General features: G+C 47.7%; 1 protein-coding gene across 4 annotated transcripts in view; it reads right to left on the bottom strand.

Moving 5' to 3' along the window:
- LOC140469347 (ral guanine nucleotide dissociation stimulator-like) overlaps positions 1 to 14,171 on the bottom strand; it is a 191,106-nt gene that overhangs the window by 15,008 nt on the left and 161,927 nt on the right. For all 4 annotated transcript variants that reach the window (XM_072565778.1, XM_072565777.1, XM_072565776.1 and 1 more), the window contains exons 4-9: positions 13,590 to 13,661; positions 12,906 to 13,099; positions 11,750 to 11,871; positions 9,373 to 9,588; positions 7,265 to 7,368; positions 4,026 to 4,110 (exon numbers count right to left, since the gene is read on the bottom strand). In XM_072565778.1, coding sequence (XP_072421879.1) covers positions 4,026 to 4,110; positions 7,265 to 7,368; positions 9,373 to 9,588; positions 11,750 to 11,871; positions 12,906 to 13,099; positions 13,590 to 13,661 — 793 coding nt within the window. The remainder of the gene's footprint in view (positions 1 to 4,025; positions 4,111 to 7,264; positions 7,369 to 9,372; positions 9,589 to 11,749; positions 11,872 to 12,905; positions 13,100 to 13,589; positions 13,662 to 14,171) is intronic.

Below are 14,171 nucleotides of genomic sequence, written 5' to 3'. Positions count from 1 at the left end.
ATTGCCTGCGTTCCCGATACCTGGGTTGACTATGTTCCATGGGTCGGCCAAGGCCTGGAGTCTGTGTTGAAAGGTCTGAAGGGAAGGCAGGGCAGCCCGGTCTGACCTGGTCAGAAACTCTTCCCACCGTTACCCACAATGACCCGAAACAAACGCGACACGATTCCCGAAGAGCCTTTGAGAAGCCTCTGGATAGCCAATGGCAAGAGGGGCCAGACCAGCCTCAGTCAACAAACTGCAATGAGCTCGAAATCAATCACGAGCACAATCTGTCAATGTCCTCGCCCGTCCTGATCTTGTAATGTTGCATCCACATCACCCCCAACCCTACAACTCTCCGGGATCGCCGCACTGCTCCAATTCTTGTCTCATCTCGTATTTAACTGTTCCACCATTGCCAGGTAATCCTCTACTCCCGGCAGTTCCCTTCATTCTTCCACCTCCCTCTCATTTTTTTAAAAAAAGATATTCCTTTAAAAACCTTAACACCTTCAACCAAGCTCTTGACCCCGAATCTTGTTCCCTCCTTACAGGACTCACTAACTCTTCGATAATTCTCCTACATTATGCCACGGGACATTTTCCGACAATAATGCTGCTATGAAAATACAAGATGTTGTTGTTGCTAATAGCCCTGGGCTGGGAATGAGGAAGAAATGGGGCAGGTTTTCTGATTGTCCCCCAGCGGTCCTCCTGGGAAGGATGTTTGGTTGACAATATTTGAATACACAAAGACAAATTTCTTCAGTCAGAGGGTTGTGAATCCTTGGGATTCTCCAACCCTGTGCAGTGAGTATATAGGAGAGGGTTACAGATATGTGGGAACCAAGGGAATTAAGAGCTAAGGGGGGGATAGTGTGAGTGGCTGCTATTAAGGTGTAAGGTTAACCACAATCCTGTTGAATGACAGAGCAGGTCTAAGAGGCCACTTGGTCTCTCCTCCCTCCTATTTCCTAACTGCAGACTGAAAGTGTCAGGGGCAGGTGGTCCTCTGACTAAAAAGGCACGAGAATGGAGTCTGAACCAGGCCTTAGCTGACACATGTACACACACGCGCAAAAACATGTGCACACACAAAACACACACGCACACACAAGTACACTTACACACATTCAAACACACACAACCCACCCCCCCACCCGCCTGCCGTGGATCATAAAGAGTTACAGCACAGTAGGAGACCATTTGGCCCATCACACCTGTCCAATTCTATCCCATGCTCAAGTGATTTATCCTTGAAACCCTGAAAACACAGAGCCTTTTGGCGATGATAGAGTCATGACCGGGGCAGCAGATGGATGGGGACACCACCCCCTCATCGAAGACACGCACTCTCCTGACATGGAACGGTTTCGTTGATCCTTCATTGTTACTGGGTCCCAACCGTGGAACCCCTTCCCTAACAGCACTGACTGTCCCTACCCGACAGGGACTGAGCTATTCAAGGAGAACATACTGCTCCACCTTCTCTAGGATAATTACTGATCAGCCTAGCCAGCGACACCCACATCCCACACCCAACTAAGAAAAGACAACCATGGAATAGATACATCGGTGGAGACCATTCAACCCATCCTGTCTTTACTGTCTCTCTTCAAGAGAAACTCAGCTAGTCCCACTTCTTCAAATTTTCCCAATAAGCTCTTTCTTAATCAGATAATTACATAATTCCCTCTGGAACACCTTGACTGGGTCAGTCTCCACCACAGTCTCAGGAAGTGCATTCCAGATCCCAACCACTCACTGCGTAAGAAAGTCCGACGTAATCTCAGTCGGTGACGGGAATCAAACTCACACTGTTGGCGTCACTCTGCATTGCAGGTCAGCTGCCCGGCCAATTGAGCTAACTGCACTGCGGAACCTCTGCCCTAAGCAGAGGCGTGGCGACGGCTAGGCTTCGCTCTCTCTCGGTGACAGAGGACCCCCCCTGATCCTTAGAAGCGCATCAGGCCTTTCCTCATGTCGTGTCTGGTGGCTCTGCCAATCACCTCAGATCGCTGTCCTCTGATTCTCTGCCCTTTGGCCAATCAGGATCAAGTTTCTCCCTATCTACTCGGTCCAGACGCTCAGGATTTTGAATGCCTCGACCAAATCTCCTCTCAGCTGGAGAACATTCCTGTGCGTTTTCCTGTTGATGTTCTGCCTTTGTGTGTGACCAGAGATGAAGGAGTGAGGGTGAATCCAGGCATGGCCGTGCCTGGAACCACTAACTCCCTTCCTTGTTTCCGGTTCCTGTCCCAACCCCTGCCTTGTGATGCTGTACCCCTCCTGACCCTTCAGCAATGTGTGATGTCTGAACAAGCAACTCTTTTTTTTTTCCACCACATACCCAACCATTTGGAGATTGGAGCAACAACTGTGACCTCCACTGACCTTGCAGACTTGCTATAAGCAAAGTTAACCGAGCGATGAGGCTCACGTGGTGGTGGGTGAGTTTGGGGAGTAGAGGGGAGAGTGTTCAATCAATCAATGGCTTTAAAATACAGCAGGCATTGTTGTAAACAGCTCCCTGCCTGAGTCACTGGGGACTGGCTGGGAAGTTTTCACCGTTTTCAGTAAAAAGCCCTATCTCTGAGCCTGCCGTTGATAATCAGCCAATTGGCTGGCCAGCGTTCTGACAGCAAGCTTGGAGAGAGTTAGAGAGAGTGAGAGAGAGCAAGGGAGAGTGAGAGAGTGTGTGAGAGAGAGAGAGAGAGAGAGAGCAAGAGAGACAGTGCAAAGGAGAGTGAGAGAGCGAGACAGAGAAAGGGAGAGAGAGATCGTGTGAGAGAGAGTGAGAGAGAGCAAGGGAGAGTGTGAGAGAGAGAGAGAGAGCAAGAGAGACAGCGCAAGGGAGAGTGAGAGAGCGAGACAGAGAAAGGGAGAGAGAGATCGTGTGAGAGAGAGCGAGAGACAGAGACAGAGAGAGAGAGAGAGAGCAAGGGAGAGTGAGAGAGGGAGACAGAGAAAGGGAGAGAGAGATCGTGTGAGAGAGAGTGAGAGACAGAGAGAGAGAGAGAGAGAGCAAGGGAGAGTGAGAGAGGGAGACATAGCAAGGGGGAGAGAGATATAGAGAGAGAGAGAGAGAGAGAGAGATGCCTGCAAGAGGCATGTCTGAAAACATCGCTGTTTAAATACTTAAGTGTATGACCACATCCTGCCATCTGGTCTCTACTCTACCTTCAAACAGCATTAAAACACTGACCAGAACGCTGCTTCCAAGAAATCGAGTGACTGTAACCTTCATTCCTCACCACATCACAGCTCTTATGCAACATTTTCAAAGCAGCCACTCGGTACCAGCAGGCTTTCAGCAAACTTGTTTTTTTGTTAAAGCACCACTAACGTCCCAAATGCTTTGAATCTTCTTTGGTAAGGTTGTTAAGGGGCCAGAGTTTAACATTAAGGGGCCATAATTTATATATAAGAGGTGGCGCCCTTTTAATACTAAGACAAGGAAACACTTTGTTTCTCTCAGGAGTGAGATTCTTTGGTACTCTCTTCCTCAAAAGGCAGTAGATGCAGAGTGCAGAATCTTTAAATATTTTTAAGGTAGAGATAGATTCTTGATGACCAAGGGAATGGAAGATTACGGGGGGAATGTGCAGCAGTGTGGAGTTAAGGTTAAAATCAAATCAGCCATGGTGTTATTGAATGGTAAAGCACAGCTCAAAGGGCTGAGTGGCCTACTGTTGTTCCTTGCTGGTTTGTTTATAAACTAATTTTATAGCAAAGACCATCTCTTCTGCTGCAAGTATCCTATCAAGTTCAACCACAACGGCTAGGCGTTTTACCCAGTAATATCCCACTGTGCGCGTGTGTGTGTGTGTGTGTCTGGATGTGTGTGGATGTGGGGTGTGTGTGTGGATGTCGGGGTGTGGGGAGCGTGGGTGCATGTCTGTGGGTGTGGGTGTGGGTGTGCGTCTGTGTGTGGGCTTGTGTGTGTCTATACACTCCCACATGTGGTCAGTGGTCCCTGGAGTGAAACAGTGACCAGCTAACACCACCCCCTGCACTGGTCTGAAACTCTAGCAGTGGGCTCTTACCTTGATGAGGAGCTCACGGCTCAAGGAGTGGTTGTTGTCGTCAGAGAAGATTTCTGATAATTCCTGGAAAATCCGGAAGTTCTCTCTGTGTGATTCCAACCAAAGGCACAAATGTTAGGGAAATAAAAAAGACAATTCTCTCCAGAAAAACAATAACAGTAGGATGTCGACCTATACTCACGGAAACACAAATTAACAGAATGGACCAACCCCTTATTCCAGGATGAAGACTAGAATACTTACAAGGACAGGGCTACCTCTGGCTTGTCCACTGCACAGTTGAGTTGAGCAACTACAGAAACTAAAAAGTGGAAAATGTATCCTTGCCCATAACTAGAGCACTGCATGTAACACACATAATGGGTTCCAGATTACATATATATATATTTTTAAAAGATTCCCTACAGTATAGAAACAGGCCCTTTGGTCCAACAAGTCCATACCAACCCTCTGAAGATTAACCCACCCAGACCCATTGACCATATTTACCCCTGACTAATGTACCTCACACTATGGGCAATTTTGCATGGCCAATTCACCTGACCTGCACATCTTTTGGATTGTGGGAGGAAACCGGAGCACCCGGAGGAAACCCGCACAGACACGGGGAGAATGTGCAAACTCCACACAGACAGTCGCCCAAGGATGGAATCGAACCTGGGTCCCTGGTGCTGTGAGGCAGCAGTGCAAACCACTGAGCCACCGTGCCCACCCCCCCCGACCCATATTAATGATTACCAATCCAAGGAAACTGTGTGCGTACAAATTCCTGCATTCCACTAACAAATTTAGATCTCTGGCTTCTTCACCAATGAACAGAGTTTTGTATTGAAAGTGTAGGGATTAAATGGCCTTCCCTTATTGCACTGTGCTTTAGCGAACAGAAGCCAAACAAATGGGGCCTCAAACAGCACAGTTGGCAAACACATGGCTTGTGTTGGAGAGAGTCAGACTCAGGGGGAAGATCTCAGCGTTGATTCTTAGTCCGAAAACACCACAATTAGGCAACCAGCAGGGGCCTGAGTTCCCACACAACATGGGAGAGTCAAAACCTGACCAGAATTCCCAGCATCCGGATACCACAGTATAATCACGTGTGCGATAGACTCTCTTCGAATGCATTAAGCCTTAAACTGACGGTTTATCTAGACCCTTTCTGTGAAAAAGGATCATCAAAAGACCCCCCGAGAGTTGTGGCTATGAATGAATCAAAGCCCCAAGGATGGTCTAGTATTTAAAGACAGCAACTGGTTAGCATTGAGCCTGGCAGGTCACAGGATGCTACCCTTCACCTCAGTCAGCAGCTGGGGGCCACAACTGGATACTGCACTCTCAGGCTCTGGGTAGGACTCAATTATAACCAGGAACCAAGATAGAGGTTAGCTGGGGAGTTACGTTCACACGGGAAGAATGCTCATTCATCCAAAGAACGAAAGGAGACAAAAGACAACAAAAGCCTGCATTTACATAGCACCCTTAAGGTACAGCAATATCTCAGGCACCTTCACAGTAACGTTATCGACACAGCAGTCGACACCAAGTCTCATGAAGATCTGTTAGGGCAGGTGGCTAAATGTTTAATCTAAGATAGATTTTATGTTGATACAGCAGAGAAACAGACCCTTCAGTCCAATCAGTCCATGCTAACCATAATTCCAAACTAAACTAGTCCCACTCGTCCCTGCTCCTGGCCCTTATTCCTCTAATCCTTTCCTTTTCATTGGCTTGTCGAAGTGTCTTTTAAATGTTGTAACTGAGCCCCCATCCAGTACTTCCTCAGAAAGTTCAATCCACACGTGAATCATTCTCTGTCTAAAACATTTGACCCTCATGTCATTTTTAAATCTCTCTCCTGTCACCTTAAAAAACGTCCCCCTAGTCTTGAAATCCCCCATCCCCAGGAAAAGACAACTACCATTAACCTTATATATACCCCTCATGGTTTTATAAACTTCCAGGTCACCCCTCAATCTCCTACCCTCCAGTGAAAGAAGTCACAGCTTATCCAGTCTTTTCTTGTAACTCAAACTTCCCACACCTGGCGATGTCCTGGTAAATGTCTTATGAACTCTCTCAAGCTTAATAACTTCCTTCCTATAACAGGGTGACTGGAAAGAAGTAGAGGGGTTTAGGAAGTGGTTTCCAGAGCTTAGGGGCCAAAACACCGATGACGCAGCAGAGATTGAAATCATGGATTCGCAAAGAGACTGAAAGCTCAGAGGTTTCAGAGAGATGTGGGGCTGGCGGGGTGGACAGCAGGCATTGTGGAGTTAGGGAGGGTGAGGCCATGGACAGAGGTGATTGTAAATTGAGACACTGCCCAGTCAGGATGTGGGTCAGTGACAACAGGGATAATGGATACAAGTTGGGATAGGGGCAACAGATTTCTCAAAAAGCTCGATTTTATCGAGGGTGGAAACCCAAGGCTGTGTGTTTTTATGCTTTCATGGGATGGGCTCTTCATGAATGTTCCTTGAACAGAACGGCTGGTTAAACCATTTCAGAGGTTGGCTAAGAGTTATTCCCATTGCCGTGGGTGTGGAGTCACATGTAAGTCAGGACTGGGTCAAAATGGCAGATTTCCTTCTGCAAGGATATTGGTTTTTTTTTAGATTAGATCAGATTACTTACAGTGTGGAAACAGGCCCTTCGGCCCAACAAGTCCACACTGCCCCGCCGAAGCGCAACCCACCCATACCCCTACATTTACCCCTTACCTAACACTACAGGCAATTTAGCATGGCCAATTCACCTGACCTGCACATCTTTGGACTGTGGGAGGAAACCGGAGCACCCGGAGGAAACCCACGCAGACATGGGGAGAACGTGCAAACTCCACACAGTCAGTCGCTTGAGGCAGGAATTGAACCCGGGTCTCTGGCGCTGTGAGGCAGCAGTGCTAACCACTGTGCCACCGTGCCGCCCACAAATTGGTGGATCAGATTAGTTTCAAAACCAATGATAGTTTTGTGTTCACCATGACTGAGATTGATTTTCAATGCCACGTCGATTTTTACTTTCTTAATTAAATGAATGCAAATTCATGGTGAGATCTGAATCCCTGAACAGTCGCCCCAGAGACATTACCATGACACCACCATCTCAGACTGAGAGTTAATGTGGCTTTCAGCAGCATATCCCTATTAAAAGTGCATCTGAGGACAACCATCAGCATTTTCCAAAATGAAGCACAAACACAAAGTAACAGAATAAAACGAGGAAAACTGTCTCACTCTTACCTGGACACTTCATCCCAACTTTTCTTCAGCCTGTGAACGGAGTTGCATTGCAAGGCAGAAAGAATAGCACGGAGTGAGGAGAAATTTTTGAAGATTCGGCATTCCTGCAGTAAAGAGAGACAAAGCCAGCTGATGGGGAGCAAGGTTTTAAACTCAATTTTTTAAAAAAAATATGTGTTGCTGGGATGTGGGCACTAGTGGCAGCCCAGCCCAGCATTTACTGCAGCTTCCCTAATACCTCAGCGGGCTGTTTAGAGTTAACCCCATTGCTGTGGGTCTGGAGTCACATGTGGGTAAGGATGGCAGGTTTCCTTCTGAAAGGATATTGGTGAATCAGATGGGCTTCGAAACAATTAATGATAGCTTTCTGCTCACAATGATGGAGATCAACTTTCAATTCCACATTGTTTTTCTTCTTATCATTAAATGAATGCAAGTCCTCCCACTGGAGGATTTCAGTCCATGAACGTGGCCTCTAAATAGCTACCCCAGAGACTTCACATAAAGGCTCAGTAGTTCGCACTGCTGCCTCACGGCGCCAGGGACCTGGGTTCGATTCCAGCCTCGGGTGACTGTCTGTGTGGAGTTTGCACATTCTCCATCCGTCTGTATGGGTTTCCTCCCCCAGTCCAAAGATTCGCAGGTTAGGTTGATTGGCCACAGGGAATGCAGAGTTACAGGGACAGAGGCTGGGACTGGGTCGGCTGCTCTTCAGAAGGTTGGTGTGGACTTGATGGGCTGAATGACAGGTTATTTCAACAATGGTTGCCATTATTTATTCCGAATTCACATTTTCACTATCTTCCGTCATAGAATCATACAGCATAAAAGCTGACCCTTCAGTCACACAGGTCCATGATCAAAGCCATGTCTGCAGAACATTAGCCTGAGGTTCTATATCATTAATCCAGTGATAATATCATGTCAGATGGTTTTTCCAAGGAGCTTCTTTTACTTAAATATTCCATCCCAGTATTACCCAGCTGCTCACCAAATAGACAGTCCCCTGTAGGATTGACCATCCTTCAGAAGTATCCCTGAGTCCTCAGGAATCGAAGGTTAATCGCCTGGACATTTGAGTAAACCCCTGGATGAAGGTCACTGGGCATCCTAAAAACAAATGGCTCTCTTTTCTCACTTTCTCTGTTGCTTACTCCTCGTAGAAATAATCAGAGATCGGGGGAAAGGGGCTGATGGTCGACGTGCCAAGAAGGTTGGAATGTTGAGCATTTTACTTTCTGATTCGCCTGAAGCAAGACAGTGCTTTGTGATGACAGACACGCCTGACAGCCAATCGGGCGGGAGGCCAGTAGTCACGTGATGAAATCTCCCAGAATACACTTGACCAGAGTTAGCAACCCACCAGCCTCCTGGTGTTTGATCATTGCCCTATATGAGGAAGCCCCATTGACACCTTTGTAGTTTTCCCTCCTTGGTAACCCAACCAACAACAACAACTTATATTTATGGAGCACCTCTTCCCTCCACCCCCAACCCCCACATCTCACAGTGCTTCATAAGGGCTTTCTAAAGCAAAATGTAACACTCAATCACACAGGATATGTTGGGCCACATGACCAGACATCCGGTCAGAGGGCTAGGTTTTGAAGGAGCAGCTTACAAGAAAAAAGGGAGATATAGAGATGGCAAAGTCATCACAGTTCCAGAGGACACTCGGACTGTTCTCTCATTAGAGAGAGTTTGTGTGTGTTAGCCACGGGAAATGTAGGGTAGGGGGATGGGTCTGGGTGGGATGCTCCCCAGAGGGTCAGTTTGGACCTGTTGGGCCAAATGGCCTGTTTCCACACAGTAGGGATTCAATGAAATTCTATGAAGACAACTGGGGCTGGATTAACCTGAGAATCAGTGCAGTTCAAGCAGGGGGGAAAAGGTTGAGAGGGACAGTCTTTCATGGTAAGTCCAGCTGGTGTGGGAATTGAACCCATGCTGTATATATAGTGACTGAGAGGTTTAGGGCAGGCTGGATTCCCAAATGTCGGGGTTAGTGATGGAAAGCATTCTACATCTTACCCTCCCAAGATTAATTAAGCCTCAGCCCCTCAGTCAGCGCATTCCCATTGAGTAGGTCCAACTCCAGACTGACTTACCCTGGCCACCTCGATCCACCTCTCAATGATCTTAGCTCTCTGCTGGGATTTCAGGGTCTTGTCACACAGACAGGTAGCGATGACACAGTTTGTGACTCTGTTAAACTGTGTGACTGTCGCACGGATTGTGGGCGCCAGATGTTCCTTCCCCTTCTTGTCTCTCTGGGACCAGATACTTCCGAGGCAGTGATACGGAACCACTTTCTTGAACAACTCCTGCAATACAGAAATCCAATGTCACCATGGACATCCTCGTAACACAGATACATCAGAGAAACCTGTTTATATTTAGGAAAGACATTGTGAAACTTGAAAGGGTTCAGAAAAGATTAACAAGGATGTCGCCAGGGTTGGAGGATTTCAGCTATAGGGAGAGGCTGAACAGGCTGGGGCTGTTTTCCTTGGAGTGTCGGAGGCTGAGGGGTGACCTTATAGAGGTTTATAAAATCATGAGGGGCATGGAAAGGGTAAATAGACAAGGTCTTTTCCCCAGGGTGGGGGAGTCCAGAACTAGAGGGGCATAGGTTTAGGGTGAGAGGGAAAAGTTTAAAAGGCACCTATGGGGCAACTTTTTCACGCAGAGGGTGGTACGTGTATGGAATGAGCTGCCAGAGGAAGTGGTGGAGGCTGGTACAATTACAACATTTAAAAGGCATTTGGATGGGTATATGAATAGGAAGGGTTTGGAGGGATATGGGCCAGGTGCTGGCAGGTGGGACTAGATTGGGTTGGGATATCTGGTCAGCATGGACGGGTTGGACCGAAGGGTCTGTTCTCGTGCTGTACGTCTCTATGACTATGACAGTCTCAACACACAGGGGCATTCACTGGCTAGGCCAGGATGTACCAGCTCTCCCTGACTCTACTTGAGGTGGTGCTGGGGAGAAGCATTCTCTCTCATTTTCCTTCTGGCTTTACCTCCACTGTGCATCAGCGATGTCTGGAACCAGGAGTGAATTGGCGTGCTAATGCGACCGGCTGTGCATGGAACCTTGACGCGGCTGCACACACTGCTCAGCGCACAGGGAATGTTGGACAGCTCCGTGTTTAAGCCACTGCTGCTCCAAGGAGTGGAGCCATTCTGCATCCATTTTGTGGCTGAGGAAGGGAATTCCAGGACCTGGCGACTATGAAGGACTATGTATCGCTGAAGTTGGGATGACAGGGGAAGGGGGGGGGTGAGGTCTGCTGCCTTCGGCCTTCCACCTGGTAGTGATAGTGGGTTCAAAGGAACCTGGGCAAATGGGAGGCCATCAGTGGTATGATCGCTGGACTGTTCATCCAATGACCCAGATAACATTCTGGGTGCCCGTGTTCAAATCCCACCATGGCAGATAGTAGAATTTGAATTCAGTAAATAGTTGTAATTAAGGATCTAATGATGACCATAAATCCATTGTTGGAAAAACCCACCCAGTTCAGTAATGTCCTTTAGGGAAGGAAACTGCCGTCCTTACCTGGTCTGGTCTACACGTGACTCCAGACCCACAGCAACGTGGTTGACTGTTAACTGCCCTCTGGGCAATTAGGGATGGACAATAAATACTGGCCCAGCCAGTGACACCCTCATCCTATGAATGAGTTTTTAAAAAAAGTCTTGCAATGCATCTTGCAGAAGTTACACACTGCTGCTACAGAGCCTGGGTAGTACAGGGAGTGAATGGCAAAAGGTGGAATGTTACTGAAGCAGGCTGCTTTGTCCTGGGTGGGGTTGAGATCTCGAGTATTTTCTAGCTGCACCCAGCCACACAAACTGAGCATATTCCATCACAGTCAGTACTGTGTTCCGTAAACTAATTTGTTTGATTAATGTTACAATGAAACAAGAGCATTCTGACCCTAAAGGAGAGCAGGCTAGAAGGGTGAATGGCCTTTCCCTGTTCCTCTGATCCAGTGTAAAAGGATCAAATCGATGTCCCAGCGTAAAGCCTACTGCACCTCATCACAGATGTGGCTCAGGAGACCATCCTTGTAAAATAAAGTTGACATCTTACAGGGTTCGTTCAGAAAGCTCCCGGTGGGCAAAAGCCCCAAATGGGAAGCTCCAGGTCAGGAAGTCTACTTCGTGTCTTCCAGCAGACAGCGGAGTCACAGAGTGAAAATATTCACTCAGGAAGAGCACTGGGGGTTTCCTCTGTAGAAAGTTGTTGCTGCGGAAACCAACCAGAACCGAACTTAAACCATGGGGCGGAAAATAACAGAACTGCCGAGAGCTCGCTTGTTAAGATAATGGAAACACAATGTGACCAGAACACATCAAACATGGAGGATAAGAACCTTTCTGAGGGTGCAGGAAGGAAGTGCTGGCTGGTTATCACATCCGATCGTTCATGTGTTTTTGCAATAGAATAATTCTGAAGTGTGATGGGTTACTCACCGCATCCATTAATGTAAACTGCTCGGCCACCACACTCGCAATGAAGGAGAGGAAATCGGGCTTTTCATCTTCAAATCCATTCTCCTCCACCAATGTGTAGGTGCAGTTACTGTGATCAGATGCTGGAAAGACACAACCAATGGGGTTAACTCACATTACAATGACCCCTTTTACACAAACACACACATTACAATAACTCCCCACACAAACATATAAATTACAATTACCCCTTTTATACACACATTACAACAACTCCCTACACAATTACCCCTTTTGCAGACACACGATACAATTACCCCTTTTACACTCTTAACAAACACAGACACACACACATACAGACACACACACACACACACAGACACACACACACAGACACACACACAATCCTCACTCCTTCTTGAAGACACTCTTTAAAACCATTAAACTGTAATAAGTAGCCAAGTTGTGTTTGACGGTGCTATTTCTGGGATGTTTCACTCTGTTACAATTGCTATGTAAGTGCAAATTGCTTCGTCCAGTGGTTGGGGTGACATTGCAATCTACAAAGCTAGAAACACAGAGTCTGACCAAGTGTGGATATACTGCATATTAACTTTCTGAAACAGAGTGTTACTGGTAGGCCATTATAACAACAGAAGGGAATTGTTTACACTCGCACTGGTGAAGACAAGGGCTTGTAACCTTGTCGATTTCTTTGTTTCATTCCCCCCTTTACCCTATATTAGTAACTTTGCTGGTCTTCTTCAAACCAGCAGCCATGGGATCCCTCCCGTCCACCTGAGCAGACAGACAGGGCTGGGCTTTAATGTCGTTCCCCCCAGCAGGGCAGCACTCACTCGGAGCAGGACCAGAAGGTCACTAACTCTGGAACAGAACTTGAACTCAGAACCTAGTGGATTGCAGGGGAATGTGCTGCAGCAGGAGTCAGTGTGGATTGTGTTGGGAGTTGGGAAGAGGGGGAGTTGTGTGTGTGTGTGTGTCTCTGTATGTGTGTATGTATGTGTGCGTCTCTGTGCGTGTGTGCGCGCATCTGTGTGCGTCTCTGTGCGCGTTTGTGTGTATGTGCATGTCTCTGCTTGTGTGTGTGTGTGTATATATACGCGTGTGCGTGTGCGTGTGCGTGTTGGGGTGGGGGGCTGGGTCAGGGCTGACATACCATCCTGATCGGGCTCTGCTCCCTTGTGCCTTTGGAAGGTGCCGAGCAGCGTTTGAGCACGACGCTGCAGGTCTGACTCAGGGAACATCTGACGGATGTAGGCGTGGAGATGCTTCAGGCAGGAGTAATCCGGTGGCTTCCTGAAATCTTCTGAATACTGATCCAGCCAGGCACCCAGGATCGATGAAATGGTTCTGAAAGAAAGAAAGGGGAGAGAGGATGATAAACACTCGGCAAGGTTTGACAAGAAACATGACTGTCAGAGCTCCTATTCAGAGCTGAGAGCGGAGAGACCGTACAGGTCACATGGATCTATGTGGGGACAGAGCTCAGCTAGTTCATCATTGCTTTACCCCTCTCACACAGCAACTACAGTCTACTCTTCATACACCCCAACAGGTCCCCTGAGGAAGACCTGGCAGTGTCTCCTTTCTGCCCCAGTGCTGGTCAAAGCCCAATTTCCAAAAAAAGGTTGATTAGGTCCAAAGGGCTTCCAGGGTCACTGCCTGCTCCCCCTGCCACAGTGACAATGAGTGGAAGCTACCATCATCAAGGAAGGTGAAGCAGTCTTCCTGTGAAAAATGATCCCAATTTGGAGGCACTGTCCCTTTAAGAATGTGGCAACTCAACCTTCTGGATATCAGTGCATCCCGAGGCCCAGCAGCAGCACGAAGGAGCCCTTACTTTTTCAATTCCAGCCTGTCGTCTGGCGTAAGCTTGGATACATCTCCATTCATTTGGTGCAAGTTTCCATATCTGTAAGGTACGAGAGAAGTTAGAACAATGAGAGAAATGGGTTCCAGAGAAATGGGTGTAGGCCATGAATCACGCCACCATTGAGCTAAATCCTACTGTCAGTCTGTTTTGATGTTTTCCCGCACTATCCCCACATCCCTCGATCTCTACAGAAATCTATTGATCTCCGTCTTGAACACACTCAGTGACTGAGGCTGTACCATCCTCTGGGCTAAAGATTCAACATCCTCTGAGTGAGGAAATTCCAGCTCATCTCAGTCCTATACTGCCGACCCGCTTTTCTGAGACTGCTCTGTTTCCGGAATGTTCCGGCCTGGGGTAACATCCTTCCTGTTGTAAGGAGTCGTCTCACTGATATCACCTCTCATTCTTCTAAACCCTCGAGAATGTAGGCCCGGCCTCCTCCATCACACAGGGATCAGATTGATGAGCCATCGCTTTATAGGTCAACACTGTGCTGTCCTATCCTAAAGGTCCCCCATCCGGTCTGTTATGGTTTGTGCTGGGTCA

The sequence above is a fragment of the Chiloscyllium punctatum genome, chromosome 49, assembly GCF_047496795.1.
Source record: "Chiloscyllium punctatum isolate Juve2018m chromosome 49, sChiPun1.3, whole genome shotgun sequence".
NCBI classification, from domain to species: domain Eukaryota; kingdom Metazoa; phylum Chordata; class Chondrichthyes; order Orectolobiformes; family Hemiscylliidae; genus Chiloscyllium; species Chiloscyllium punctatum.
This window is presented reverse-complemented; position numbering and strand designations above follow the sequence as displayed.